This window comes from Ailuropoda melanoleuca, chromosome 15 (assembly GCF_002007445.2).
Source record: "Ailuropoda melanoleuca isolate Jingjing chromosome 15, ASM200744v2, whole genome shotgun sequence".
Taxonomy (NCBI): Eukaryota; Metazoa; Chordata; class Mammalia; order Carnivora; family Ursidae; genus Ailuropoda; species Ailuropoda melanoleuca.
The window spans coordinates 24,255,040-24,282,782 of record NC_048232.1 but is presented as its reverse complement, the minus strand read 5'-3'; the positions used below and the strand labels follow the sequence as shown (position 1 = coordinate 24,282,782).

The 27,743-nt window shown below is 38.0% G+C and overlaps 1 protein-coding gene across 1 annotated transcript in view; it reads right to left on the bottom strand.

Annotated features, from left to right (window-relative positions):
- Positions 1-27,743, bottom strand: part of ANKRD26 (ankyrin repeat domain 26) — a 120,210-nt gene that overhangs the window by 51,347 nt on the left and 41,120 nt on the right. The window contains 5 exon segments of the mRNA XM_034644369.1: positions 3,500-3,641; positions 3,983-4,016; positions 12,160-12,312; positions 19,807-19,996; positions 26,638-27,739. Coding sequence (XP_034500260.1) covers positions 3,500-3,641; positions 3,983-4,016; positions 12,160-12,312; positions 19,807-19,996; positions 26,638-27,739 — 1,621 coding nt within the window.

Here is a 27,743-nt window from a genome sequence, read left to right as displayed (position 1 = left end):
AAATTTGTTAAAAGGCCAGAAATATGACAGACCACACTAACACTTGACAAAAGAAGGCTGAGCCTCAGTGGCTATGTTAATACCAGACAAAATAGATATCAAAGCAAAAAACATTAGCAGCAATAAATAAGGTCATTTTATAATGATAAAAGGGTCAACTGAAAGAAGCATAACAAACCTAAATGTTCATGCATCTATTAATAGGTTCAAAATACATAAAGCAAAAATCGATAGAATTGCAGAAAACAGGCAAATTCACAATTATAGTCTGAGATTTCAACAGGCAGAAAATCAGCAAGAGTATAGTAGACTTGAACACCACCATTCCTCTCAAGTTTCCATAGAACATTTACCAAAAGAGACTATATTTTGCATCACAAAATAAATTGTAATAAGAGGAGTAAGTCAAAAGTACTGAAGTCATAAAAGTGTGTTCTGTAACCACAGAGAAATCAAATTAGAAATCAAGAATAAAAATAGCTCTGGAAAATACTTGAATATTTGCAAACTAATTAACACACATCTAAATAATCCCTGGGTCAGGGTGCCTGGGTGGCTCAGTTGATTAAGCATCTGCCTTCAGCTCAGGGATTGTGATCCTGGCGTTCTGGGATCGAGCCCCACATCAGGCTCCTCTGCTGGAAGCCTGCTTCTTCCTCTCCCACTCCCCCTGCTTGTGTTTCCTCTATCACTGGCTGTCTCTCTCTGTCAAATAAATAAATAAAATTGTTAAAAAAACAAAATCTCTGGAAAATACTCAAATATTTGCAAACTAATTAACACACATCTAAATAATCCCTGGGTTAGGGTGCCTGGGTGGCTCAATTGATTAAGCATCTGTCTTCAGCTCAGGTCATGAACTCAGGGTCCTGGAATAAAGCCCCACATTGGGTTCCCTGCTCAGAGGGGAGTCTGTTTCCCCCACCCCCCAGCCAAACTCATGGTGTCTCTCTCTCCCAAATAAATAAAATCCTTAAAAAACCTCTGGTTCAAAAAAGTAATGAAAGAAGAAATTAGAAAGTATTCTGAACTGAATAAAAAGGAACACATAACATATTAGAATTTCTGGAAACCTGCTATAGTAGCACTCATATGAACATTTATGAAAAGAAGAAAAGTCTCAAATTGATGACTTTTGGCTCCGCCTTAAGAAATTAGTATAATAGTAGTCAAAAAAAGTCTGATAACCTTTGGTTATGTAGAAAATCTGACAGAATTTTTTTAAAAGCTACTAGAACTAATAAACGAACTCATCAAGTTTGGAGGATATAGAATCATTATATGAAAATCAACTGTATTCCTATATGTTAGCAATAAACAATCAAAAATTAAAATTTAAAATTTGTGTTAAAAATTAATTTTAATTATTAATTAAAAATTAAAACTGCATTGAAAAATAAAAAATAATCACAGGTAATATCATAAAAGATAGAAAGACCTAGACACTAAAAACTATAAACTATTACCAAGAAAATTAAAGAAGACTTATATAAATGGAGAGATATACTCTGCTCAGGGTTGAAAAATTCAGTATTGTTAAAATTAATCTGTAGATCCAACATAATCCAAACCTGATTTTCAGAAGACCACCAGAGTTTTTCTTTTAGAAAATGACAAGCAGATTCTAAAATGCATGTGGAAAAAATAAATAAATAAAATTCATGTGGAAACACAAAGGATCTAGAATAGCAAAAGAGCCCTGAGAGAGAACAAAACTGGAGGACTAACACTAACCACCTGATTACAAAAATTATTATATACTGGTAGTAATTAAAACAGAATGATATTCATGTAAAGAAGGCTAAAAAGATCAATGGGACAGAGTAGAGTCCATAAATAAACCCACACATATATGGTCAACTGTTCCTCACAAAGATGCAAATGGCATGAAGTAAAGAAAATATAGCCTTTCAACAAACAGTACTAGGACAACTGGATATCCATATGCAAAAAGAATGAACCTGGATCCATACTCTGCATCATAAATTAAGAAGAATACAAAATGGGGGTGCCTGGGTGGCTCATTTGGTTAAGCATCTACCTTCAGCTCAGGTCGTGATCCCAGGGTCCTGGGATCGAGCCCTATGTCCAGATCTCTGCACAGTGGGGAGCCTCCCTCAGTCTGCTGTTCCCCCTGCTTGTGCTCTCCCTCTCTCCCTCTCTGTCAAATAAATAAATAAAATCTTAAAAAAAAAAAAGAAAAGAAAATGGTTCACAGTCTAAACGTAAGACCTAAAACTATGAAACGTTTTTAAACTACAAAACTTCTAAAAGAAAGCATGAGAGAAAACCTCTGACCTTGTGCTAGGCAAAGATTTCTTAGATAGTAACACCGAAAGCAAAAATCCATAAAATAACAAATGGATAAACTGGATTCCATCAAAAAGAAAAACTGCTCTTCAAAAGGCACTGTTGAGAGAATGAAAAGTCACAGGCTGGGAGAAAATCTTTGCAAAAAAACTGGTGATAAACTATATCTAGAATATACAAAGAATTCTCAAAACTCAACAAATAAGAAAACAACCTAATTTTTAAAATGACAAAGAATTTGGACAGCTCAAAGAAAATACACAGATGGCAAATAAGCACATAAAACTATGCTCCACATTATCTTATTAGGGCAATGTATACTAAAACCGTAATGATATATATACTACATACCCATCAGAATGGCTAAGATTTAAAAAACTGACAATATTAAGTGTTCATGAATATACAGGGAGAAATTAGAACTCCCATACACTGCTGGTGGGAATGGAAAATGGTGCAACTACTTTAGAAAGTAATTTGGTAGTTTTGTAATAAGGGGATATAAAGAAACATGAGACTTACGGGTGATAGATATATTAACTGCCTGAATTACAGTTATGGTTTCACAGGAGTATACGTATATCAAAACTATCAAATTACACACTTCATATATGTGCAGTTACCTAACAAAAGCTATGGGGGGGGGGAAGCTCTATTATAGGAAAAAACATCCAAACTAGTGGCTGAGACACAGATGGAAAGAAGGATATGAAACAATGCAAGATGAAGCTAAGGACCATGGTGTTTCATGCTAGAGCAATGAGAAGTAAAAGCTAAGCTTTAAGCAAGGGGGTAACGTGATGAAATATAAATTTTTAAAAATACATGATAATTATGGTTGCAGCGTAGACCAAGATTCTGGGAGATGGAATGACAGGGAAAACCATCCTGAGGTTATTTCAGTATTCTAGGAGAAAAATAAATGGTAACCTGACCTTGGGTGAAGGCATAGAAGAGAAGCAGAGTCAACAAACACATCAGGTGTGCCATTTTCATGACGAAAAGTATAGTGGAAATTATAGCTCTTTGGCTGAGAGTACTCAACAGTTCTCTGTCTTCATGAAAAACATATTTGTGAGATGCGTAGGTCTGTAACAGATCAGTTGTGTGGTACAGCACTAGACAAGATGTGCACATATTACTACAGTAATATACATGTAAAGGCTTTATATTTATACCATGGTCCTACCTTTACAATCCATGCCAAGTTGTTCAATTAGCAACATGCAACTCCTAAAATTAAAGCAAGGCAACTTGCAATCCTCTGAAGCTGTTCCAGATGACAGAGTTAAGTCATCAAGGTCATCCATAAAATTAATTTGCTTTTTGACCTACAAATAAATAATAATTTCAAAATGTCTCCCAAATATTTATAAAATATACTAAGTGTAGAGAGATGATAAATACCCATCTTCTTATAAGAGCAAAAACATAGGTACTTTCTTAAAGAACTGATTTTTCTCAAAACAACCTTTACCAATAACTAGTGTTTCTGAATAACTTTTTCACAACAAATAGAAATTCTTCTATTTTGTCACTATACCTTTACTAAAGTCATTTTTTTTACCACGGAATAATATTTCTGATAAATATTATTTATCAAAATAATATAATAAAGTAAAAATTAAAAAATTAATAAATGAAGTAAAATTATATATATATATATTTTTACCTCTTTCTTTTCCTTAGATGTTTTCTTTGCAGGTCTAAAAAAAAAACAATTCTTTTCAGGCAAATATTAAATACTTAAAATACAAAGAATATCTAAATCATATTTAAACATATTATTAATAATATTAACAAAACATTAAGATCAAATTGACAAAAAGGAAAGGAAAATCGTAACGTTACTTACATTATTTGATATGAAGAAATATACTACATTTTTTGTTGTCATTTTCAGTAAAAACCAGCTTTTACTGGCTCTAAAACCTATTTGGAGGGGCTCCTGAGAGGCTTAGTCATTAAGCGCCTGACGGCAGCTCAGGGCGTGATCCCGGAGTCCTGGGATCGAGCCCCACATCAGGCTCCTCCCTGAGAGCCTGCTTCTTCCTCTCCCACTCCCCCTGCTTGTGTTCCCTCTCTCACTGGCTGTCTCTCTGTCAAATAAATAAATAAAATCTTTTTAAAAAAATAAAACCTATTTGGAGAGTTCAAATTAAATTCTTATATGAAAGAAATCCTTTTTTAATAATCACGATATTAGTGTTCTGAGGATTTACTGTGCAACTACTATGCATTATTATGAACACTTCACTACGTTTTCAGGGTATTTTAAGCCTCACAACAATCTTATAAACGTAGGTAATTATATTAGGTATTTTACACAGGAAGAAAATGAGGCACAGAAATAAGTAACTTTCCCAAGCCCATACAGCTGGTCAGGAGTAGACCCAGAATTCAAACCAGGATATCTGCCTTCAAAACATGTGTTTTACAACATGTGGTGAGAGTAATATTTAAGTGTTTCTAAGTAATATGAGAGCAAATAAATCTATTAACATTCCATTCCTACCTCTAAGTATAAATAATAATTTCTGAATCTTACACATATATTTTTTTTAAATAAAAAGACTTCATACCTAGGCGATATTTAAAATCTACTTTCAAAAAACTAAAGATTTGCTTCTTCTAAAGAAGTTCATCAATGGGTATTCATTTATTCATTCAACTGTTTATTCACGAACACACACTTAGTAAGCACACAATATGTGTCAATGACACTGTTGGTACAGGAACCACGGCTTTTGTAATTTGGAACTTTATCCAAAAGTAATAATCTATGATAGATTAATAGTTTATTTTGCAATTGTAAATAAATAAAATCTTTCCCTTTTCCCCAGATCTAATCAAACATTAACTTAATATAACCTGATACTTCAAAATCACTAACAAAACCATAGCTATTCATGATACTGTCAAAGGCACTGAATATCTAAAATCATCAAGGAGTGATTAGTTCTATTCAGAACGGCCTAAGTGTTTGTATATTTACTATCATATATTTTTTAAATCTATGAATAATAGTATCTGCACATTCGATTATATGAGAATACTCCACTGTGGAACCAGTTCTGAATAAACAACTTCTTGCCCCAAAACTACATGAATAGGAGTACTAAGGACAATTACTATAATCTTTAAGAGATAATGTAATACAATCAATAAGCTTTCTAATATTTGGAAATGACAACAAAATTAAATTAAATAACCAAGTCTATCTCTATTGAATCATGTCCAGCAGCATACAAACTTACTCTAGGAGGAGTTAAGATGTTGGAGGAGTAGGGGTCCCCTTTTCCAGCTGGTCCCCTGAGTGGAGCTGGATAGGAACCAGACCATCCTGAAAACCCACGGAATCAGCCTGAGACGCAGGAAGATACAGCTAGATCTCTACAAATGAACATCTCCAGCACTGAGTATTGAGATACGAAGTGGGGAGCTGTAAATCCGCCCACAGATATCGGAAGATAAACGGAAGGGGGAGGGAGCCTCCGCGCGCGGGCGCCAGAAGCGGTAGCCACCTGCAATGAGGAGTGGGCGGACTCGCGGACCATCACCCATGAGAAAGCAGACAGAGACCGTGAGCCTTGGAATGAGCACGCATCCAAACTGAAAACCGGAGCTCCAGAGAGCTAACTGGAACCATACTGAGTCCAGGAGAACGCGCTCAACCAGTCTGAAAACTGGCGCTCTGGAGTGCGCGTGAACACACTGAAACGGGGCCCGGGAGGTTGCACAAGGGTGGCTGGCACTGTTAGAAACAAAAAGGACAGAGACGTGCCGGCCCTGGAAGTGAGGGCTGGGATGCCGGCGGTGGGGTGCACAACCCGGGACGCTGCAGGGTTTTTAGCAGCACCAACAAAAACAGAGTTAAAGAGGCCAGAAGAGCTCAGTGGAGAGTGGACTGCGATCTCTCTGTTCTGAGACAGAGGCTAGGATAAAGCCACTGCTGCTCTGACTCTCAGAAGAGGCACAGCAAACAGCCAGGGAAAGCCGCCAGAGAACAAAAGCCTGGAAATACGGGCTCACAGTGTACCAATCCCCATCCCCCTTCGCAGGGGACAGGGAGACTCTACCCAAACAGGGTTGACTGAATATCAGCAAGGCAGGCCCCTCCCCCAGAAGGCAGGCTGAAAAATCAAGAAGCCCACATCCCTAAGGTCCCTATAAAACAAGAGCACACTGCCTGGGTCCTGGTCAATAATTTGGGCTATAGGCAACCCCGCAACCTCTCCTCATAGAAATGACGAGAAGGAGAAATCCCCCCCAGCAAAGAAAAGACAATGAGTCTGTGGCCTCTGCCACAAAACTGATGGATATAGATATAACCAAATTATCAGAAATGGATTTCAGAGTAACAATGGTCAAGATAATGTGTAGACTTGAGGGGCGCCTGGGTGGCACAGCGGTTAAGCGTCTGCCTTCGGCTCAGGGCGTGATCCCGGCGTTATGGGATCGAGCCCCACATCAGGCTCCTCCGCTATGAGCCTGCTTCTTCCTCTCCCACTCCCCCTGCTTGTGTTCCCTCTCTTACTGGCTGTCTCTATCTCTGTCGAATAAATAAAACCTTTAAAAAAAAAAAAAAGATAATGTGTAGACTTGAAAAAAATATTAATGCAAATATTAACAAGAATATAGAATCTCTAAGGGCGGAAATGAGAGCGAAACTGGCAGAAATTAAAAATGCTATGAATCAAATGCAGTCAAAACTAGATGCTCTGACGGCCAGGGTAAATGAGGCAGAAGAATGAATTAGTGAATTGGAGGATGGGATGGTAGAAGAGAAAGCTAAAACAGAAACTTGGCTCAAAAAAATCCAATCTCAAGAATGTAGGTGACGGGACATTACTGACTCAATGAAACGTTCCAATGTCAGAATCACTGGCATCCCCAAGGGGGTGGAGAAAGAGAGAGGTCTAGAAGAGATATCTGAACAAATTGTAGCTGAAAACTTCCCTAATCTAGCAAAGGAAACAGTATTCATGTCCAAGAGGCAGAGAGGACCCCTCCCAAATTCAACCACGACAAACCTACGCCATGTCACGTCATAGTGCAATTTGGAAATATTAGATCCAAGGATACACTATTGAAAGTGGCCAGGGCAAAGGAATTTCTCACGTACAAAGGCAAAAATATTAGGATTACATCATACCTGTCTACATAAGACCTGGAATGAGAGAAAGGGTTGGGGGGCATTTTTAAAGCTCTTTCAGAGAAAAACATGCAGCCAAGGATCCTTTATCCAGCAAGGCTGGCATTCAGAATTGATGGAGAGATAAGGACCTTCCAGAATCGCCAGACACTGACCAATTTTGAAACCACAAAACCAGCCCTACAGGAGATATTAAGGGGGGTTCAATAAAACCAAAAAGGCCCCAAGAGTGATACAGAACAGAAAGTTACAAGCTATAAAAACAAAGACTTTACAGGCAACATGACATCATTAAAATCATATCTCTCAATAATCACTCCCAATGTGAATGGCCTAAATGTTCCCATAAAATGCCACAGGGTTGCAGATTGGATTAAAAGGCATGACCCAACCATTTGCTGTCTACAAGAGACTCATTTGAACCTAAAGATACATTCAGACTGAAAGCGAAGGGATGGAATACCATTTTTCATGCCAATGGACCTCAAAAGAAAGCTGGGTAACAATTCTTATATCAGACAGATTAGATTGTAAACTAAAGACTGTAGTTAGAGATACAGAAGGACACCATATTATTCTTAAAGGATGTATCCAACAAGTGGATATGACAATTATAAATATCTACACCCCCAACAGGGGAGCAGCAAGATACACAAGCCAACTCTTAACCAGAATAAAGAGACATATAGATAAAAATACGTTAATAGTAGGGGAACTCAACACTCCACTATCAGCAATAGACAGATCACCTAAGCAGAAAATCAACAAAGGAAAAAGAGCTTTGAATGCCATACTAGACCAGATGGACCTCAAAGATATATATAGAACACTACGCCCCAGAACGAAAGAATACTCATTCTTTTCGAATGCACATGGAACGTTCTCCAGAATAGATCATATGCTGGGTCACAAAACAGGTCTCAACCGATACCAAAAGTCTGAGATTATTCCCTGCATATTCTCAGACCACAATGCTTTGAAACTGGAACTCAATCACAAGGAAAAATTTGGAAGAAACTCAAACACTGGGAAACTGAGAACCATCCTACTCAAGAATCATTGGATAAACCAGGAAATCAAAAATCAATTTAAACAATTTATGGAGACCAACGAGAATGGAAACACAATGGTCCAAAACCTATGGGACACTGCAAAGGCAGTCCTAAGGGGAAAATACATAGCCATCCAAGCCTCACTCAAATGAATAGAAAAATCTAAAATGCAGTTTTTATATTCTCACCTCAAGAAGCTGGAACAGGAGCAGAAGAATAGGCCTAACCCACGCACAAGAAAGCAGTTGATCAAGATTAGAGCAGAGATCAATGAATTAGAAACCAGGAGCACAGTAGAGCAGATCACCAGAACTAGAAGCTGGTTCTTTGAAAGAATAAATAAGATTGATAAGCCACTGGCCAGACTTATTCAAAAGAATAGAGAAAGGACCCAAATTAATAAAATTATAAATGAAAAGGGAGAGGTCAAAACCAAGACCAATGAAATTGGAAGTATCATTAGAAACTTTTATCAACAGCTTAGGCCAATAAATTAAACAACCTGGAAGAAATGGATGCCTTCCTGGAAACCTATAAACTACCAAGACTGAAACAGGAAGACATTGGTTTTTTAAACAGACCGATTAATTATGAAGAGATTGGAGCAGTGATTAAAAACCTTCCGATAAAGAAGACTACAGGGCCTGATGGATTCCCCCAGGAATTCTACCAAACATTCAAAGAATAATAATATTTATTCTCCTGAAGCTGTTTCAAAAAACAGAAACAGAAGGAAAACTACCAAACTCATTCTATGAGGCCAGTATTACCTTGATCCCCAAACCAGGCAAAGATCTCATCAAAAAGGATAATTACAAACTGATATCCCTGATGAATATGGACGCCAAAATTGTCAACAAGATCCTAGCTAATAGGATCCAACAGTACATTAAAAGATTATCCATCATGACCAAGTGGATTCATCCCTGGGATGCAAGGGTGGTTCAACATTCGCAAATCCATCAAGTGATAGATCATATCAACAAGAAGAGAGTCAAGAACCATATGATCCTCCCAATAGATGCAGAAAAAGCATTTGACAAGATACAGCATCCTTTCCTGATTAAAACACTTCAGAGTGTAGGGATAGAGGGTACATTCCTCAATTTCATAAAAAACCATCTATGAAAAGGCTACAGCAAATATCTACTCAATGGGGAAAGCTGGAAGCCTTTCCCTTAAGATCAGGAACACGGCAAGGATGCCCACTCTCACCACTATTATTCAACATAGGACTAGAAGTCCTTGCAACACCAATCAGACAACAAAAAGGGATAAAAGCTATCCAAATTGGCAAAGAAGAAGTCAAACTGTCTCTCTTTGCAGATGAGATGATACTCTATATGGAAAACCCAAAAGAATCCACCCCCAAACTACTAGAAATTATAGAGCAATTCAGTAATGTGGCGGGATAGAAAATCAATGCGCAGAAATCAGTTGCAATTCTATACATGAACAATGAGATTGAAGAAAGAGAAATTAGGGAATCCATTCCATTTATAATAGCACCAAAAATCATACATTATCTCGGAATTAACTTAACCAGAGACATAAAGGATCTATATTCTAGAAACTACAAATCACTCTTGAAAGACAACGAAGAAGACACAAAAAGATGGAAAAATATTCCATGCTCATTGATCAGAAGAATAAACATAGTTAAAATGTCTATGCTACCCAGAGCAATCTACACTTTCAATGCCATCCCGATCAAAATACCAATGACATTTTTCAAAGAACTGGAACAAACAGCAATTAAATCTGTGTGGAACCAGAAAAGACCCTGAATCTACAAGGAATTGTTGAAAAGGAAAAAAAAAATGGGGGCATCATGTTGCCAGACTTCAAGCTATACTACAAAGCTGTGATCACAAAGACAGCATGGTACTGGCACAAAAACAGACACATAGACCCATGAAGCAGAGTCCAGAAATGGACCCTCAGCTCTTTGGGCAACTGATCTTTGACAAAGCAGGAAAAAACATCCAGTGGAAACAAGACAGTCTCTTCAATAAATGGTGCTGGGAAAATTGGACAGCTACATGCAAAAAAATGAAACTTGACCACTGTCTCACACCATACACAAAGACAAACTCCAAATGGATGAAACACCTCGATGTGAGACAGGAATCCATCAAAATCCTAGAGGAGAACATAGGCAGCAACCTCTTTGACGTTGGCCATGCGACTTTTTTCATTACACATCTCCAAAGGCAAGAGAAACATAAGAAAAAATGAACTTGTGGGTCTTCATCAAGATAACAAGCTTCTGCACAGCCAAGGAAACAGTCAAAAAAACTAAGAGGCAGTCCAAGGAATGGAAGAAGATATCTGCCAATGACACTAGAGATAAAAGATTAGTATCCAAGATCTACAAAGAACTTCTCAAACTCAATGCACGGGAAAGAAATAATCAAATCAAAAAATGGGCAGAAGATATGAACAGACACTTTTCCAATGAAGACATACAAATGGCTAACAGACACATGAAAAAATGTTCAAAATCATTAGCCATCACGGAAATTCAAATCAAAACCACAGTTAGATACCACCTTACGCCAGTCAGAATGGCAAAAATTGACAAGGCAGGAAACAACAAATGTTGGAGAGGATGTGGAGAAAGGGGATCCCTCTTACACTGTTGGTGGGAATGCAAGTTGGTACAGCCACTTTGGAAAACAGTGTGGAGGTCCCTTAAAAAGTTAAAAATTGAGCCCCCCTAAGATCCAGCAATTGCACTACTGGGTATTTACCCCAAAGATACAGACGTAGTGAAGAGAAGGGCCATATGCACCCCAATGTTCGTAGCAGCATTGTCCACAATAGTTAAATCGTGGAAGGAGCCGAGATGCCCTTCAACAGATGACTGGATTAAGAAGATGTGGTCCATAGATACAATGGAATATTACTCAGCCATCAAAAAGAATGATTTCTCAACATCTGCTGCAACATGGACGGGACTGGAGGAGATAATGCTAAGCGAAATAAGTCAAGCAGAGAAAGACAATTATCATATGGTTTCACTCATTTATGGAACATAAGAAGTAGGAAGATTGGTGGGAGAAGAAAGGGAAGAAGAAAGGGGGGGTAAACAGAAGGGGGAATGAACCATGAGAGACTATGGACTCTGGGAAACAAACTGAGGGCTTCAGGGGGTGGGGGAAGGGGATAGGCTGGTGATGGGTATTAAGGAGGGCGCGTATTGCATGGTGAACTGGGTGTTATACGCAAGTAATGAATCAGGGAACTTTATATCAAAAACTAGAGATGTACTGTATAGTGACTAACATAATAAAAAATATTATTAAAAAAATACTCTAAAAGTTCCCATCTTAGAATAAGAAAGAAAATCCCCTTGAATTCCACATTCTTTTTCAGTTATCTTCCACATCTCTATTATCTTTCCCCGTAAAAATTTTCTAAGGGGTGTTTATACTTATTCATTACAGTCCAGCTTCCATGGTGACTACTGAAACTGCTCCTTGGCAAAGTCACTTGTCCTCATCTTCACCTATCAAGCAGTGTGTCTGATATACTTGAGTATTTCTTGCCTTAGCCTGTACCGACACTACAGCGTTTTATTTCCTTAAAAAGTAATCACTGCTAGAATTCCTTCAGAGGGAAATAATTTATAGATTTTACCTTCCTTCATCCTGATCCATTTCACGTAAAGGGCTGTCATCATTCACTTGTAGTGGACAATAAGTTGGGGAGTCAACCTTCTCAAAGGGTGGTGTAATCAGAGTTTCTTTTGATGTCCATTTTTCATTTTTACCTTTCCTTGCTTCCTTTATACTCAAACTAGGATCATTACTTTAAAAAACAGCCATTAAAAAGCCAATTTTTTAAAAAGATTTTATTTATTTATTTATTTGAGAGAGAGAGAGTAAGAGAGAGCATGAGCACAAGCAGAGGGAGCAGCAGGCAGAGGGAGAAGCAGATTCCCCACCAAGCACAGAGCCCCATGTGGGGCTCAATCCCAGGACCCCAAGATCATGACCTGAGCTGAAGGCAGACACTTAACCTTAGACTGAGCCACCCAGGCTAATGTTTCCTAATAATTTTACCATAAAGAATAAAAAAATCAATTTTTGTAAAATCCTTTTGCCTGTCTCAATTCATTAATTAATTCACAGAACAGTTATGAAGTCCACCGTTTGTAAGGAAATATACATCCCTTGCTTCAAAGACAGATAAATATACAATTATAACACAATGTCATTTGTGGGGACAAAACTGCTATGGACCTCTCTGTGGTATCAAGCACCATATACCAAAGGGCCTAGGAAAAGTCTGGCCTACCATGCATCGGATAACAGGCACACTCACTACAGTCCCAGCTGTGGAACTAGCAATAGCCCATAAATTGGCTCCAGCCCCTTCCTCTCAGCGACATCTGGGAGCCCCTGGAAAACATTGTCTTAGATAATCACCCATGGATGACAGAGCTTTTTTGGAAAACCAGATTTCCTGCAGAAAAGTTTCAGCACACCACCGGAGCAAAAAAAAGAAAAAAATCAGGTTTGGACACGCTGGAAAGGTAGTCATTAAAGACTACTTCAAATGCGAAGACAGCAATGCAAAACTTCAAAGAATATAAAAAGTCAAGGAAATGTGACACCACCAAAGGATCACAATAATCTTCCAGTAATCTATCTCAAACACATGGAGATCTGTAATGTACCCAAAAAAGAATTCAAAATGGTAGCTTTAAGGAAATTCAATGAGCTACAAGAAAAAACAAAAAGCCAACTCAGGGGTGGCTAGGTGGCTCAGTCAGTTAAACATCTGACTCTTGATTTCATCTCAGGTCCTGATCTCAGGATCATGAGACCCAGCCCTGCATTGAGCTTATGATCAGTGCAGAGTCTGCTTATCCCTCTGCCTTTGAGAATCCTCCTGCCCCGATCACACACATGCTCTCTCCAAAATAAATAAATAAATAATAAATAAATAAATTAATAATAAATAAAATCTTAAGGGAAAAAAGCCAGTTCAATAAAATGAGAAAATCTCTATATGAACAAAACGAGAAGTTTAATAAAGAGTTGGAAGGGCACCTGGATGCCTCGGTCAGTTAAGTGTCTGACTCTTGGTTTCAGCTCAGGTCATGATCTCAGGGTCGTGGGATTCAGCCCCGGGTCTGCTAGAGATTCTCACTCCCTCTCTCTGTCCTTCCCCTGACTTGCTCTCTTTCCTGCTCTCTAATAAATAAATAAAATCTTTTTTAAAAAAAGACCTGGAAATAGTAAAAAAGAACTAAACAAAAATTCTGGAGCTGAATAATATAGTGAATGAAATGAAAAAAGGCAACAAAAATCAATGACAGGAAAATAGATCCCCAAAAAATCTGTGAATTTACAATTTTCAAATTTTTTTTTTTAAAGATTTTATTTATTTACTTGACAGAGATAGAGACAGCCAGTGAGAGAGGGAACACAAGCAGGGAGAGTGGGAGAGGAAGAAGCAGGCTCACAGCACAGGAGCCTGATGTGGGGCTCGATCCCATAACGCCGGGATCACGCCCTGAGCCGAAGGCAGACGCTTAACCGTGGTGCCACCCAGGCGCCCCAACAATTTTCAAATTTTAAAACTGTCAAATGATCCAATCAGTGAAGAACAAAGAAAAAAGCATGAAAAAGAGTGAGAAAAGCCTATGTGATTATGGAATACCACTAAAAGAAACAAGATGTAAATCACTGCAGTTCCAGAAGGAGGAGAGAGGGAGAAAAAAGACATAAAGCTTCAAGAAGTCATGGGTGAGAACTCTCAAACCTGGGGAAACATTTGGACATCTAAGTTTATGAAGGTCACAGGTCACCAAACAAACTCAACTTAAAGAGATATTCTCCCAAACACATAATAATAAAACTGTCAAACATCGAAACCAAAGAGAGAATCTTAAAAGCAGCAAGAGAAAAGAGGCTTGTCACCTACAAGTGAACCCTCATAAGGCTATTAGCAATTTTTCAGCAGAAACCTTACAGGCCGGGAGACAGTGGGATTACATATTCAAAATGCTGAGAGAAAAGAACTGCCAACCAAGAATACCATACTGAGCAAAATTATCCTTCAGAAATCAAATCAAATCAGTAAGTTTGATACACATTAATATAATGAAAAAAATTATATGATCATCTCAATATGTGCAGACCAAGCATTTAACAAAATTCAACATCTTTTCATGATAAACACTCTCAATAAAGTGGGTACCAAAGTATCACAGCAGCAATGTCCATGAGCCAAACTGTGGAAGGAGCTGAGATGCCCTTCAACAGATGAATGGATAAAGATGATATGGTGTATATCTATAATGGGATATTACTCAGCCATCAGAAAGGATAAAATCTTACCATTTGCATCAAAGCGGACGGAACTGGAGGGGATTATGCTGAGTGAAATAAGTCAGTCAGGGAGAGGCAATTATCATATGGTTTCACTCATATGTGGAATATAAGAAACAGCACAGAGGATCATAGGGGAAGCGAGGGAAAACTGAATGGAAAGAAATTAGAAGGGGAGACAAACCATGAGGGACTCTTAACTATAGGTAACAAACTGAGGGTTGCCGGAGGGGAGATGGGTGGGAAGATGGTGTAACTGGGTGACGGGCACTAGGGAGGGCAGTTGTGATGAGCACTGGGTGTTGCATGCAAGTGATGAATCACTGAAGTCTACCCCTGAAACAACAATGTATGTTAGCTAACTTGAATTTAAATAAAATCTAAAAAACAAAAAAGAAACAAGTAACATCATGAAAAGGCAACCTACAGAATGAATGAAAATATTTGCAAACCACGAATCTGAAAAATGGTTAATATCTAAAATATATAAGGAATTCATATAATCCGACAGCAAAAAATAAATAATTCAATTAAAAACTGGGCAAGGCACCTTAATAGGCATCTTTCCTCAGAAGATATTCAAATGGCCAACGGTACCAAAAAAGGGGCTCAACATCACTATTCATCAGGGAAATGCAAATCAAAACCACAATGACATACCCATCACCTCACACCTGTTAAAATGGCTTTCATCAAAAAGACAAGAGATACCACTGGCAACAATGTACAGAAAAGGGAATCCTTGTACACCGTTATGGGACTGTAAACTGGTACAGCCACTATGCAAAACAGTGTGGAGGTTCCTCAAAAAACTAAAAATAGAACTATCATATCATCCAGTAATCCCATTTCTGGGAACATATCTGACAAAAATGAAATCATTATCTCAAAGAGGTATCTGCATGCCTATATTTACTGCAGCATTATTTACAATAGCCAAGATACAGAAACAACCTAAGTGTCCATCAGTGGATCCAGGGATTTAAAAAATGTGGTATGTATTTACAAGGGAATATTTTTAGCCACAAAAAAGAGGGAAACCCTGCCATTTGTGACAACATAAATGAACCTTGAGGGAATTATGCAAAGTGAAATAAGTCACACAGAAAGACAGGTCCTGTATGATCTGACTTACAGTGGGATCTTCAAAAAAACAAATTTACAGACTGGTGGTAGGCCAAAGGGTATAGACTTCCTGTTATAGGACTACTAAGTTCTGAGGGTCTAAAGTATAGAATGCTGATTACAATTAACAATACTCTATGATACATTTGGAAGCTGCTAAGAGAGTTGCTAAAAAAGACATCATAATTATGTGAGGTGATAGAGTTATTAACACTATTATCATTTTACAATATAAACGTGTATTAATTAATACAGCTATACCTTACACTTACACAGTTATCTGTCAATTTTACCTCAATAAATCCGGAGAAAATTCAAAAATAATCATATGTCATTATATATCACTCAAAAATTGCAATAACCTGATTTTGTTTGAAAATAAAATGATTTGGGGGTGCCTGGGTAGCTCGGTCAGTTAAGACTCTGCCTTCAGCTCAGGTCATAATCTCCGGGTCCTGGGATCTAGCCCTGCATCAGGCTCCCCGCTGAGTTTCTCCCTCTCCCTTTGCCCCTCCCTCCTGCTCCTGCTCTCTCCATCTCTCTCACAAATTAATAAAAAAAATTTTAAGTTTCCTTAAAGAAAATGATTTGGTAACTTTCATACACTTTAACCCTACTATTTAATCCTAATATAAAAAGCTAGATTTACCAACAGAAAATTATAATTACCTTTTCATGGACTAAATGCATGCAAGAGAATATTATTATTAAATAGCGACATAAATTTACAAAAAGACTGAAATTTCCCACAGGAGATTATTAATTTAGGAATTGAACAGGAGCCCTAAGAACACTGAAAACACAAAGTGAGCAATTATTGTTTTAAAACTGTTACACAGATAACTCTTCTGATTAAAATTTAACATCAAAAAAAAAGGATCTTCCTGAAATGAATTATTAAACAATTCTTCTTGACCCAAATTTCAAAAATAAATCTATAATTACAGAATATGAAATCGCTTTCATTTTTTTAAAAAAGATTTTATTTATTTATTTGACAGAGATAGAGACAGCCAGCGAGAGAGGGAACACAAGCAGGGGGAGTGGGAGAGGAAGAAGCAGGCTCATAGCAGAGGAGCCTGATGTGGGGCCCGATCCCATAACGCAGATCACGCCCTGAGCCCAAGGCAGACGCTCAACCGCTGTGCCACGTAGGCGCCCCCGCTTTCATTTTGAACACAGTTGATAGAAACAACTTTTAAATAGAAAAACATGTAGTTAAGGTCACCTCAAACTTAGGGTGGGTGGGGACACAACTGTGAAGCCATGGTAACAAGAAGCCACCACAACCAATTTTAAATGTGTGTAATTGATCAATGCCCGCTGGCCTCACCCACCAACCAAGCAATGTCAGCTCCTCCCTTCTAAAAAAAAGCCTAAAGATGGGACAAAATCACTCTGATACACATGCCTTGAGTACCAACCAATCAACAATGGTCTCACCCAAATTACCGTGGTGTTTCAGACTATGACAAGCCAGTTAATTCTCTGAAAGTCCCCCAAACCTTAAACTCCACTCTTCCCAAAACCCTATATAAGAATAGAAGACTGCTCTGTCAGAAAAGACTGTAAGTGATCAGCATAGCTCTCTTACTAGTAGGCAAATAAGTCCAACTTCATCTTTTTATTTCAGATATTGAGGGCTCATAATCCTTTGGCAAGAATTTTTAAAGTCTTATAATAATTTACCACCATATTTCATTTTCCTTAATAAAATATAAATGAAGTTTGCTATTCCTTTGATCCATTTTATAATTAAAACTAACATAAATACTAGTAAAAGAATATGTAGCAAGTAACCACAATATTGGGCCCCCCAAAAATTTAAAAAAAATGCATACAACTGACAGGTTAAATTGTCGGAATAGCCCCATGTCAAACTTCCTTTTCGTTTAAGCGAGAATCAGTATCTATCATGTTAAAAACAATACATGGAGGTGAAACATCATTCACTCAATAAACATTTATTGAATAGAACTATATATGCTAGAATGTTTTCTAGGCACGATAGGTTAAATAAAATGACATCTAAGAAATTATGTCTAGATTTATTAAAGTGAAAATCAGTGGTAACCTTTCAAAAATCAGTTCTGGAGTAGTGGGAGTGAAAATTACTAGAGACAACTCAAGAGCAAATGGGAGGGAAATCAGGATCAGTGAGTGTACATGGTTCTTTTAGGGATATCATAGCTAAGTGGAATGATCATAGATAATTTTTCTTTTTAGTTCACTCCTTACACAATGATGATGTAGTATTTTTGTAATAGTTTGATGTTTTTAAAATTACATACATGTAGCATTAAATGTTTTTTTTAAAAAATGACAGACCAAGGGGGCGACTGGGTGGCTCAGTCCGGTAAGTCTCTGACTCAATTTTGGATCAGGTCATGATCTCAGGGTTGTGGGATCGAGCCCCACATGGGGCTGGGCTCTCAATGCCAAGGCTGCTTGTTCCTCTCCCCCTGCTCACTCTAATATTAAAAAATAAAGTCTTAAAAAAAAAAAAAAAGCCAGGCCAAGGCAGTAAATAATTCACAAAATTATACAACCAAAAGACTCCTTAAAAATTTTCTAGATATATATTATATAACACGATTATCATTTCTTCTCATGCTTAGAAAGACCACAGTAAAACTGTTAAGTTTCAACCACAGTGTTTCATGCTTCATAAAGATCATCTAACTCTAGGATATCTTCTACTATTCAAAATAGTCATATTAAAATTCTAAAGAGAAGTAAAAGGGGTTCGGAATGTAGAAAATATTCCTATTCTGTAAACCAAATTTCCATAAATTATAAAATATGAAGTCACTGTTGAAAAATCTGGTGTGGTGCATGTAGAAATATATTCTCTTTAAAAGGGAAGGATAACAGCATGCATGCAAGGAACCTTAAAACGAAGATTGACTGCATTAGCAACATCTTGGCTTACAGCACAGGGGTCATCAAATCAAATGTTTATATAGAATATGTGACAAATTGCCATATGAAATCTCTTGGTAATATTCAGATCAATTTGAGGGCCCAACATTTGAGCACTCCTGCATTAGGAACCAAAACCAAAAACGTAGTAACTAGCAATTTTGTTGGTAATTATGTTAGAGCACCAGTGTAGCAGGTAACTTCCTTTTGCAACTCAGCAGATATTAACAGTATTCTAAGATTTGCATAAGACATAACATCAAACCAAACATTTTAAACATACTTTCTTACACAATCAGTACACCGCAGACCTAAATTCATTTTTTCAATGGTCGCATACTACGTTGTTTTATAGGGGTGAAAATTTACTTCCTTATTGATGGATATTTAGACTAGCTCCAACTTTTTGATATGAGAATGCTATAATAAATATCCTTAACATATCTGTCATATTTTATACATATAATAATATATAATAAATGTCCTTAGAATGTGTGTGTGTGTGTGTGTGTTTTTTTACACAAGTCATGTTTTCCTATAGGATCTAGTCCTGGCAATGAAGCCGTTGGGATAAAAGGACAGCATATTTGAAATTTTTGAAACACACTGCTAAATCACCCTTCAGGAAGGATTTACCAATTTCATCTAACAGCAGTGTATAAGAATGCCTTTTTCCTCACATCTGCTAACTTTGGTTGTTATTTTTTTAAAAAAATATTTATCACTATGACTGCAAAAAATGGTATCTCATTATTTGCATTTTTCTGATTAGCACCCAGGATGGAATCGCCTTACTAAAAATATAAAAAGTTGTTAATCATGAATGTTAGCTCCAACTAGAATGTGTTTTCTAGAAAAATAGCAATTACCTACTATTTACATATTGCTACAGGCTTACCCATCAGAATCTTCATCTTCCATAATAGGACATAGGTGGTTATCAGTTTTTCCACTCGCTCTTTTTTGAATTAGTCCAGTAGCAGCAGCGGCAGATATGCTTTCTGATACTGCCAATTTATCACTTTCGTGCCTCTTCCTTTCTTCATCCATCTTTAAAGGAAGTTTGATACTAAGGATAACTGTTACTACTTTACCCATTAAAAAGAACTTTTTTCATTAATTATAAATTTTTTAAAGATTTTATTTATTTATTTGTCAGAGAGAGAGACAGAGCAAAAACAGGGGGGAAGTGCAGGCAGAGGGAGAAGCAGGCTCCCTGCTGAGCAAGGAACCTGATGCAGGACCCAGTCCCAGGACCCTGGGATCATGACCTGAGCCAAAGGCAGATGCTTAACCGACTGAGCCACCCAGGCCTCCCAGAACTTTTTGTTATTAATTCTATCATTTGACTCCTTGTTTGTCATAATTGTAATCGATAAAAATATTTTGTGTTTAACTTTATCATTACAAGTAATTGCAATTTTTATAAATTCTGCTTCATTTCTATTTGAATAAAAACAGCGTAATTGGGACACGTNGCAAGGGGGAGGTGGAGACAGAGGGAGAAGCAGGCTCCCTGCTGAGCAAGGAACCTGATGCAGGACCCAGTCCCAGGACCCTGGGATCATGACCTGAGCCAAAGACAGATGCTTAACCGACTGAGCCACCCAGGCATCCCAGAAGTTTTTTTCATTAATTCTACCATTTGACTCCTAGTTTGTTGTAATTTTAATCAATAAAAATATTTTGTGTTTAACTTTATCATTACAAGTAATTGCAATTTTTATAAATTCTGCTTCATTTCTATTTGAATAAAAACAGCGTAATTGGGACACGTGTGTGGCTCAGTTGGTTAAGCATCTGCCNCCAGTTGTTTAAGCATCTGCCTTTGGCTCAGGGCACAATCCCAGAGTCCTGGGATCGAGTCCAGAGTCCAGCATCCTGCTCCTTGCTCAGCCTGCTTCTCCCTCTGGCAGCACCTCCCCCTGCTTGTGCACTCTCTTGCTCGCTCTCTGACAAATAAATAAAATCTTTAAATAAATAAATAGTTTAAAATTAAAACAGCAGAATTTTCCAAAAATTTAAAAAGGGCTTTCTGCATTTTGTATTCATATCCACACTTTGCTACCTAACATTCCCCACCCCACCCCACCTGACCAGCAGATACAAAGAAATAAAAAGACAAAGACACAAGATTTGTCATCTTCTGTCTTTACCACCTGGATTTTGCATAAACAGCCAGATTTAAAGGATGTGACATTGTAGTGCTCCAGGCACAATAAGAAGCTTTCCTCTTTCTGCACTGAGCTATTCTTTCCCCAACTGCCTTTTACAATTCTTTTTTCATTTGGATTCTAGGGTTATCAAAAATTGACAGTGTTCATTAAAATATATGAACCAAAGGTCACCACAACACAAAAAGAACAGAGCAAACCTGATGTTAGTGTAGAATTTTGGGAAATGAGTCATGCTCCCCAAATTCCACATTCAATAACCATAACATTATATAGCTAGAGGGTATAAAAGTAACTATCAACTTCAATCCCATTTTCTACTGAAAATGGGAGTAAAACCAAAAAAGGTTCAATGATTTGGCCAAAGTTACTAAAGTGGCATTGCATAGCATTTTATGGCACCAAAAGAGATGATACAATTCCTTAATGCTGAATCAGGTAAGTTATCAAATTCACTAAATTAATCAGATACATTAAAAGTGTGACATTGACACAGTAAGTTAATACCTTAACTGGGGACGAGGTGCTTAGCTTTTTCTTTTAAAGGAGGCGATCTTGAGATTTTTGACTATTTGTAAAATTTAATTCACCTCAAAAGTCAGTTTTCTCCCTTCAGGTGAAATACTGAAGATTTGCTGAAGGTTCGTGCTACTACCTACATTATAAAAATCATACACATCAAATGTACCATACTTTATTAAACACAATATAAAGGTCTGACTCAACAGAAACATGTGAGAATGGTGATTTAAAAAAAAATGTGGAGGGGGTGCCTGGGTGACTCAGTCAGTTGGGTCTCTGACTCTTTATTTTGGCTTAGGTCATGATCTCGGAGTCGTGGGATGGAGCCCCGCATCAGGCTCTATGATCAGTGGGAAGTCCGCTTTACTCCCTTTCTCTCTCTCTCCCTCCCTTTGCCCCTCCCCCTGCTCATGCTCTCTAAATAAATAAATCTTTAAAAAAATTCTGTGTAAAAATAACGTGAAAGGAAAAAAGTGATAATACAAATATTTGTTTTTAAAAATATCTCAAAGTGGTCGTGTTGGAATTCTAAGTTCCAAGAGTGAGTAAAGCAGAGAAGATTGCACATACAGAAACGATAAAAAGCAATAAATAGATTGGTTTAGCTCAAATATTTGTTTATATCCTTTCTCTTAGTCATTGCTTCTTTCCCATTTTATTATTTATGGAAATGCAACTTATATTTAAGCCAATAGATAAAAATAAAAATCCCAGAGATGGGGCTCCAGGGTGGCTCAGCAGTTAAGAGTCTGCCTTGGGCTCAGGTCATGACCCCAGGGACCTGGGATCGAGGCCCACATCAGGCTCCCTGCTCAGCAGAGTCTGCTTCTCCCTTTCTCTCTCCCTCTGCTTCTCCCTCTGCTCATGCGCACAACATGCTCTCTCCCTCTCCCTCTCTCTCTCTCATGTAAATACATAAATGAAATGATCAGTGGGAAGTCCGCTTTACTCCCTTTCTCTCTCTCTCCCTCCCTTTGCCCCTCCCCCTGCTCATGCTCTCTAAATAAATAAATCTTTAAAAAAATTCTGTGTAAAAATAACGTGAAAGGAAAAAAGTGATAATACAAATATTTGTTTTTAAAAATATCTCAAAGTGGTCGTGTTGGAATTCTAAGTTCCAAGAGTGAGTAAAGCAGAGAAGATTGCACTTAGAGAAACGATAAAAAGCAATAAATAGATTGGTTTAGCTCAAATATTTGTTTATATCCTTTCTCTTAGTCATTGCTTCTTTCCCATTTTATTATTTATGGAAATGCAACTTATATTTAAGCCAATAGATAAAAATAAAAATCCCAGAGATGGGGCTCCAGGGTGGCTCAGCAGTTAAGAGTCTGCCTTGGGCTCAGGTCATGACCCCAGGGACCTGGGATCGAGGCCCACATCAGGCTCCCTGCTCAGCAGAGTCTGCTTCTCCCTTTCTCTCTCCCTCTGCCTCTCCCTCTGCTCATGCGCACAACATGCTCTCTCCCTCTCCCTCTCTCTCTCTCATGTAAATACATAAATGAAATGATCAGTGGGAAGTCCGCTTTACTCCCTTTCTCTCTCTCTCCCTCCCTTTGCCCCTCCCCCTGCTCATGCTCTCTAAATAAATAAATCTTTAAAAAAATTCTGTGTAAAAATAACGTGAAAGGAAAAAAGTGATAATACAAATATTTGTTTTTAAAAATATCTCAAAGTGGTCGTGTTGGAATTCTAAGTTCCAAGAGTGAGTAAAGCAGAGAAGATTGCACTTAGAGAAACGATAAAAAGCAATAAATAGATTGGTTTAGCTCAAATATTTGTTTATATCCTTTCTCTTAGTCATTGCTTCTTTCCCATTTTATTATTTATGGAAATGCAACTTATATTTAAGCCAATAGATAAAAATAAAAATCCCAGAGATGGGGCTCCAGGGTGGCTCAGCAGTTAAGAGTCTGCCTTGGGCTCAGGTCATGACCCCAGGGACCTGGGATCGAGGCCCACATCAGGCTCCCTGCTCAGCAGAGTCTGCTTCTCCCTTTCTCTCTCCCTCTGCCTCTCCCTCTGCTCATGCGCACAACATGCTCTCTCCCTCTCCCTCTCTCTCTCTCATGTAAATACATAAATGAAATGATCAGTGGGAAGTCCGCTTTACTCCCTTTCTCTCTCTCTCCCTCCCTTTGCCCCTCCCCCTGCTCATGCTCTCTAAATAAATAAATCTTTAAAAAAATTCTGTGTAAAAATAACGTGAAAGGAAAAAAGTGATAATACAAATATTTGTTTTTAAAAATATCTCAAAGTGGTCGTGTTGGAATTCTAAGTTCCAAGAGTGAGTAAAGCAGAGAAGATTGCACTTAGAGAAACGATAAAAAGCAATAAATAGATTGGTTTAGCTCAAATATTTGTTTATATCCTTTCTCTTAGTCATTGCTTCTTTCCCATTTTATTATTTATGGAAATGCAACTTATATTTAAGCCAATAGATAAAAATAAAAATCCCAGAGATGGGGCTCCAGGGTGGCTCAGCAGTTAAGAGTCTGCCTTGGGCTCAGGTCATGACCCCAGGGACCTGGGATCGAGGCCCACATCAGGCTCCCTGCTCAGCAGAGTCTGCTTCTCCCTTTCTCTCTCCCTCTGCCTCTCCCTCTGCTCATGCGCACAACATGCTCTCTCCCTCTCCCTCTCTCTCTCTCATGTAAATACATAAATGAAATGATCAGTGGGAAGTCCGCTTTACTCCCTTTCTCTCTCTCTCCCTCCCTTTGCCCCTCCCCCTGCTCATGCTCTCTAAATAAATAAATCTTTAAAAAAATTCTGTGTAAAAATAACGTGAAAGGAAAAAAGTGATAATACAAATATTTGTTTTTAAAAATATCTCAAAGTGGTCGTGTTGGAATTCTAAGTTCCAAGAGTGAGTAAAGCAGAGAAGATTGCACTTAGAGAAACGATAAAAAGCAATAAATAGATTGGTTTAGCTCAAATATTTGTTTATATCCTTTCTCTTAGTCATTGCTTCTTTCCCATTTTATTATTTATGGAAATGCAACTTATATTTAAGCCAATAGATAAAAATAAAAATCCCAGAGATGGGGCTCCAGGGTGGCTCAGCAGTTAAGAGTCTGCCTTGGGCTCAGGTCATGACCCCAGGGACCTGGGATCGAGGCCCACATCAGGCTCCCTGCTCAGCAGAGTCTGCTTCTCCCTTTCTCTCTCCCTCTGCCTCTCCCTCTGCTCATGCGCACAACATGCTCTCTCCCTCTCCCTCTCTCTCTCTCATGTAAATACATAAATGAAATGATCAGTGGGAAGTCCGCTTTACTCCCTTTCTCTCTCTCTCCCTCCCTTTGCCCCTCCCCCTGCTCATGCTCTCTAAATAAATAAATCTTTAAAAAAATTCTGTGTAAAAATAACGTGAAAGGAAAAAAGTGATAATACAAATATTTGTTTTTAAAAATATCTCAAAGTGGTCGTGTTGGAATTCTAAGTTCCAAGAGTGAGTAAAGCAGAGAAGATTGCACTTAGAGAAACGATAAAAAGCAATAAATAGATTGGTTTAGCTCAAATATTTGTTTATATCCTTTCTCTTAGTCATTGCTTCTTTCCCATTTTATTATTTATGGAAATGCAACTTATATTTAAGCCAATAGATAAAAATAAAAATCCCAGAGATGGGGCTCCAGGGTGGCTCAGCAGTTAAGAGTCTGCCTTGGGCTCAGGTCATGACCCCAGGGACCTGGGATCGAGGCCCACATCAGGNCCACAGACTGCTATGTAAAGTCATCCTTGATTATGGCTGTCCTTCCCCAGATAAACAGGTGTCTCTTTCGTTGGGGCTACCTTACTACTTTACAGATTTTTGCAGTGCATCTTCACCAACTGAACTGCTAATTACTTCTTTATACACCTATCTCATTTCCTCTTACAATGTATGGAACAATCTCTCTCTCTCTCTCTTTTCAGAGAGGGAGAGGGGCAAGAGCAGAGGGAGAGAGAGCATCTTGACCAGGCTTCATGCCCAGCACTGAGCCCCAAACAGGGTTTGCTCTCACAACTCTGAGGTCATAATCTGAGTGGAAATCAAGAGTTGGACACTCAACCTACTGAGCCACCCAGGCACCCCTGTATGGGACAATCTCTTAAATCATCTCTGCATAAACAGTCTTTATTTTACTCAGTAATCATTTACTGAGTATTCATTACTGCCGCTGAATGCTAGGCACCCAGGTTTAAAGAAGCCTGTAGATAAAAGGTCTCAGGAATGGTTTTTCTAGAGATAATGCCTGAACTGAGACTACAACAGTTGAGGTCAGCCAGACTCAAAGGGGGTAGAGGGCAGAAAATGGGGAGAGTAGGCAAGGCTGTAGTTAAGACAAGGGAGAGAAGCACACAACAGGGTAAATATTTGTCTAAACTACAGGGATCAAAGAGGAAGACATCACCAGCAGTTCAGAATGCCAGAGAAAAGGGCAGACAGNTTCTCCCTCTGCTCATGCTCGTGCACACACGCACTTTTTCTCTCTCTCTCTCTCAAATAAATAAATAAATCTTTAAAAAAAAACCCCAGAGATTATATGTTTTTTAAAGTTTTATTTTAGAGAGAGAGAGCATGAGCAGGAGGGGCAGAGGGAGAAGGAGAGAGAAACTAAAGCAGACTCCACACTGAGCGCAGAGCCCAACGCGGGGCTTGATCTCACAACCCTGAGATCACGACCCACGCCTAAACCAAGAGTCAGATGCTCAACTGTGCCACACAGGCACCCCAAGATAAATGCATTTTTTAAGAAATTTTCTTTACGGTTAGTCTGGTTCATGAGGTCACATGGTACATAGCTAAATTAGTTTCCCAGTTCATATGCCACTTGGGAGACTGACAGAGAAACTTAAGGAAAAGAAATCATAAGAATGCTTCCTGCACTCCTATCATTTAGATAGCAGAAATAATCTATTTCCAAACACAATTACATATTTAGACAACCCATCTTATACACAAACTTTTTTCATAAGTGGAAAATCAAATGGCTCAGATAATGATAAAGAGAAAAAACAACAGAGCAGCAGCAAAGTGAATCTCTAGCTCTTTTTAAGTTGAACGTTCTCATTTTCCAACGACAGGAATTCTACCTGTAACAGGCCCATCTCATTCATACACGTTAGTATATCTTGCTATAATCCTTCACTTAGATATACTTCTGATGTTCTGTAACTACATGATGGAGAAGAACTCACATGTTCTAATTCAGGTTCCATGCTTCTATAGTTATTAGTACTGTCGTTATCTGCATTTAGTGGCTTCTGAAACGAGTCTTTTGTTTTCTTGTAAGTGTTTGTAATAGCAGAAATATTGTGCCTTTTCATTTGAAGCATTTGTCTTATTTCACGGGAGCACTCAAGCCAAAAATCAAAAAGACTTCTTAGATCACTAGACGGAGGTATACATCCAATGTCTAATTTACAATTAGTGCTATTTTGGTTCATGCTTTCTGACATTTGCATATCAAAATCTTGGTCCTCTTTCACTTCAAACGCAATGAGTGGGTTCCTTACATTTTTATTTTCTGCATCACTATTAAAACTCTCATTTTTCTTAAAAATGTGCTCAATGTCTGGTTTACCATTTTCACAGTCTGATTTACTTCCATTGGATGAAATATTAGAAGATGACTGGCAAGCATATGCCGAGGACCCAGAGTTTGGACGAGAAAGAATGACATTTTTGCGACTAGGCCCTTTTTGTTCAGGAAATGCCTGAAATACTACAGGGACAGGCACTGCAAATGCATCTTTTTTCTCAAAATCAAGTCTATCATTTGTTAAATGAGAAGGTATTTCCTTTAAGTTTGCTCCTTCTTTAAAGTTACCACGTAGTGATTCTTCTTTAGGGTAAGTAGTAATTTTGTCTTTTTCACAAATTGCACCAAATTTCCACTTTAACTTACTGGTGATGAGTTTTAAATTAGTTTTCCACTCTAATTTGCCTTTTCAGTTCCACATTTTCTCATACTGTTGCACAGAAGGATGTTCTGAATATACAGATAGATCATCCTCTCTATCACATTTCTTATTCATTTCTGGTTCTCGAGCCATTTTTTGTAGATGCAAAAGTGGAATGTTACTTTGATGGATCTGATTTTCAGATGTCTTTTCTGCCAGGATACATGTTTGTAAAATAACTTTATCCTTA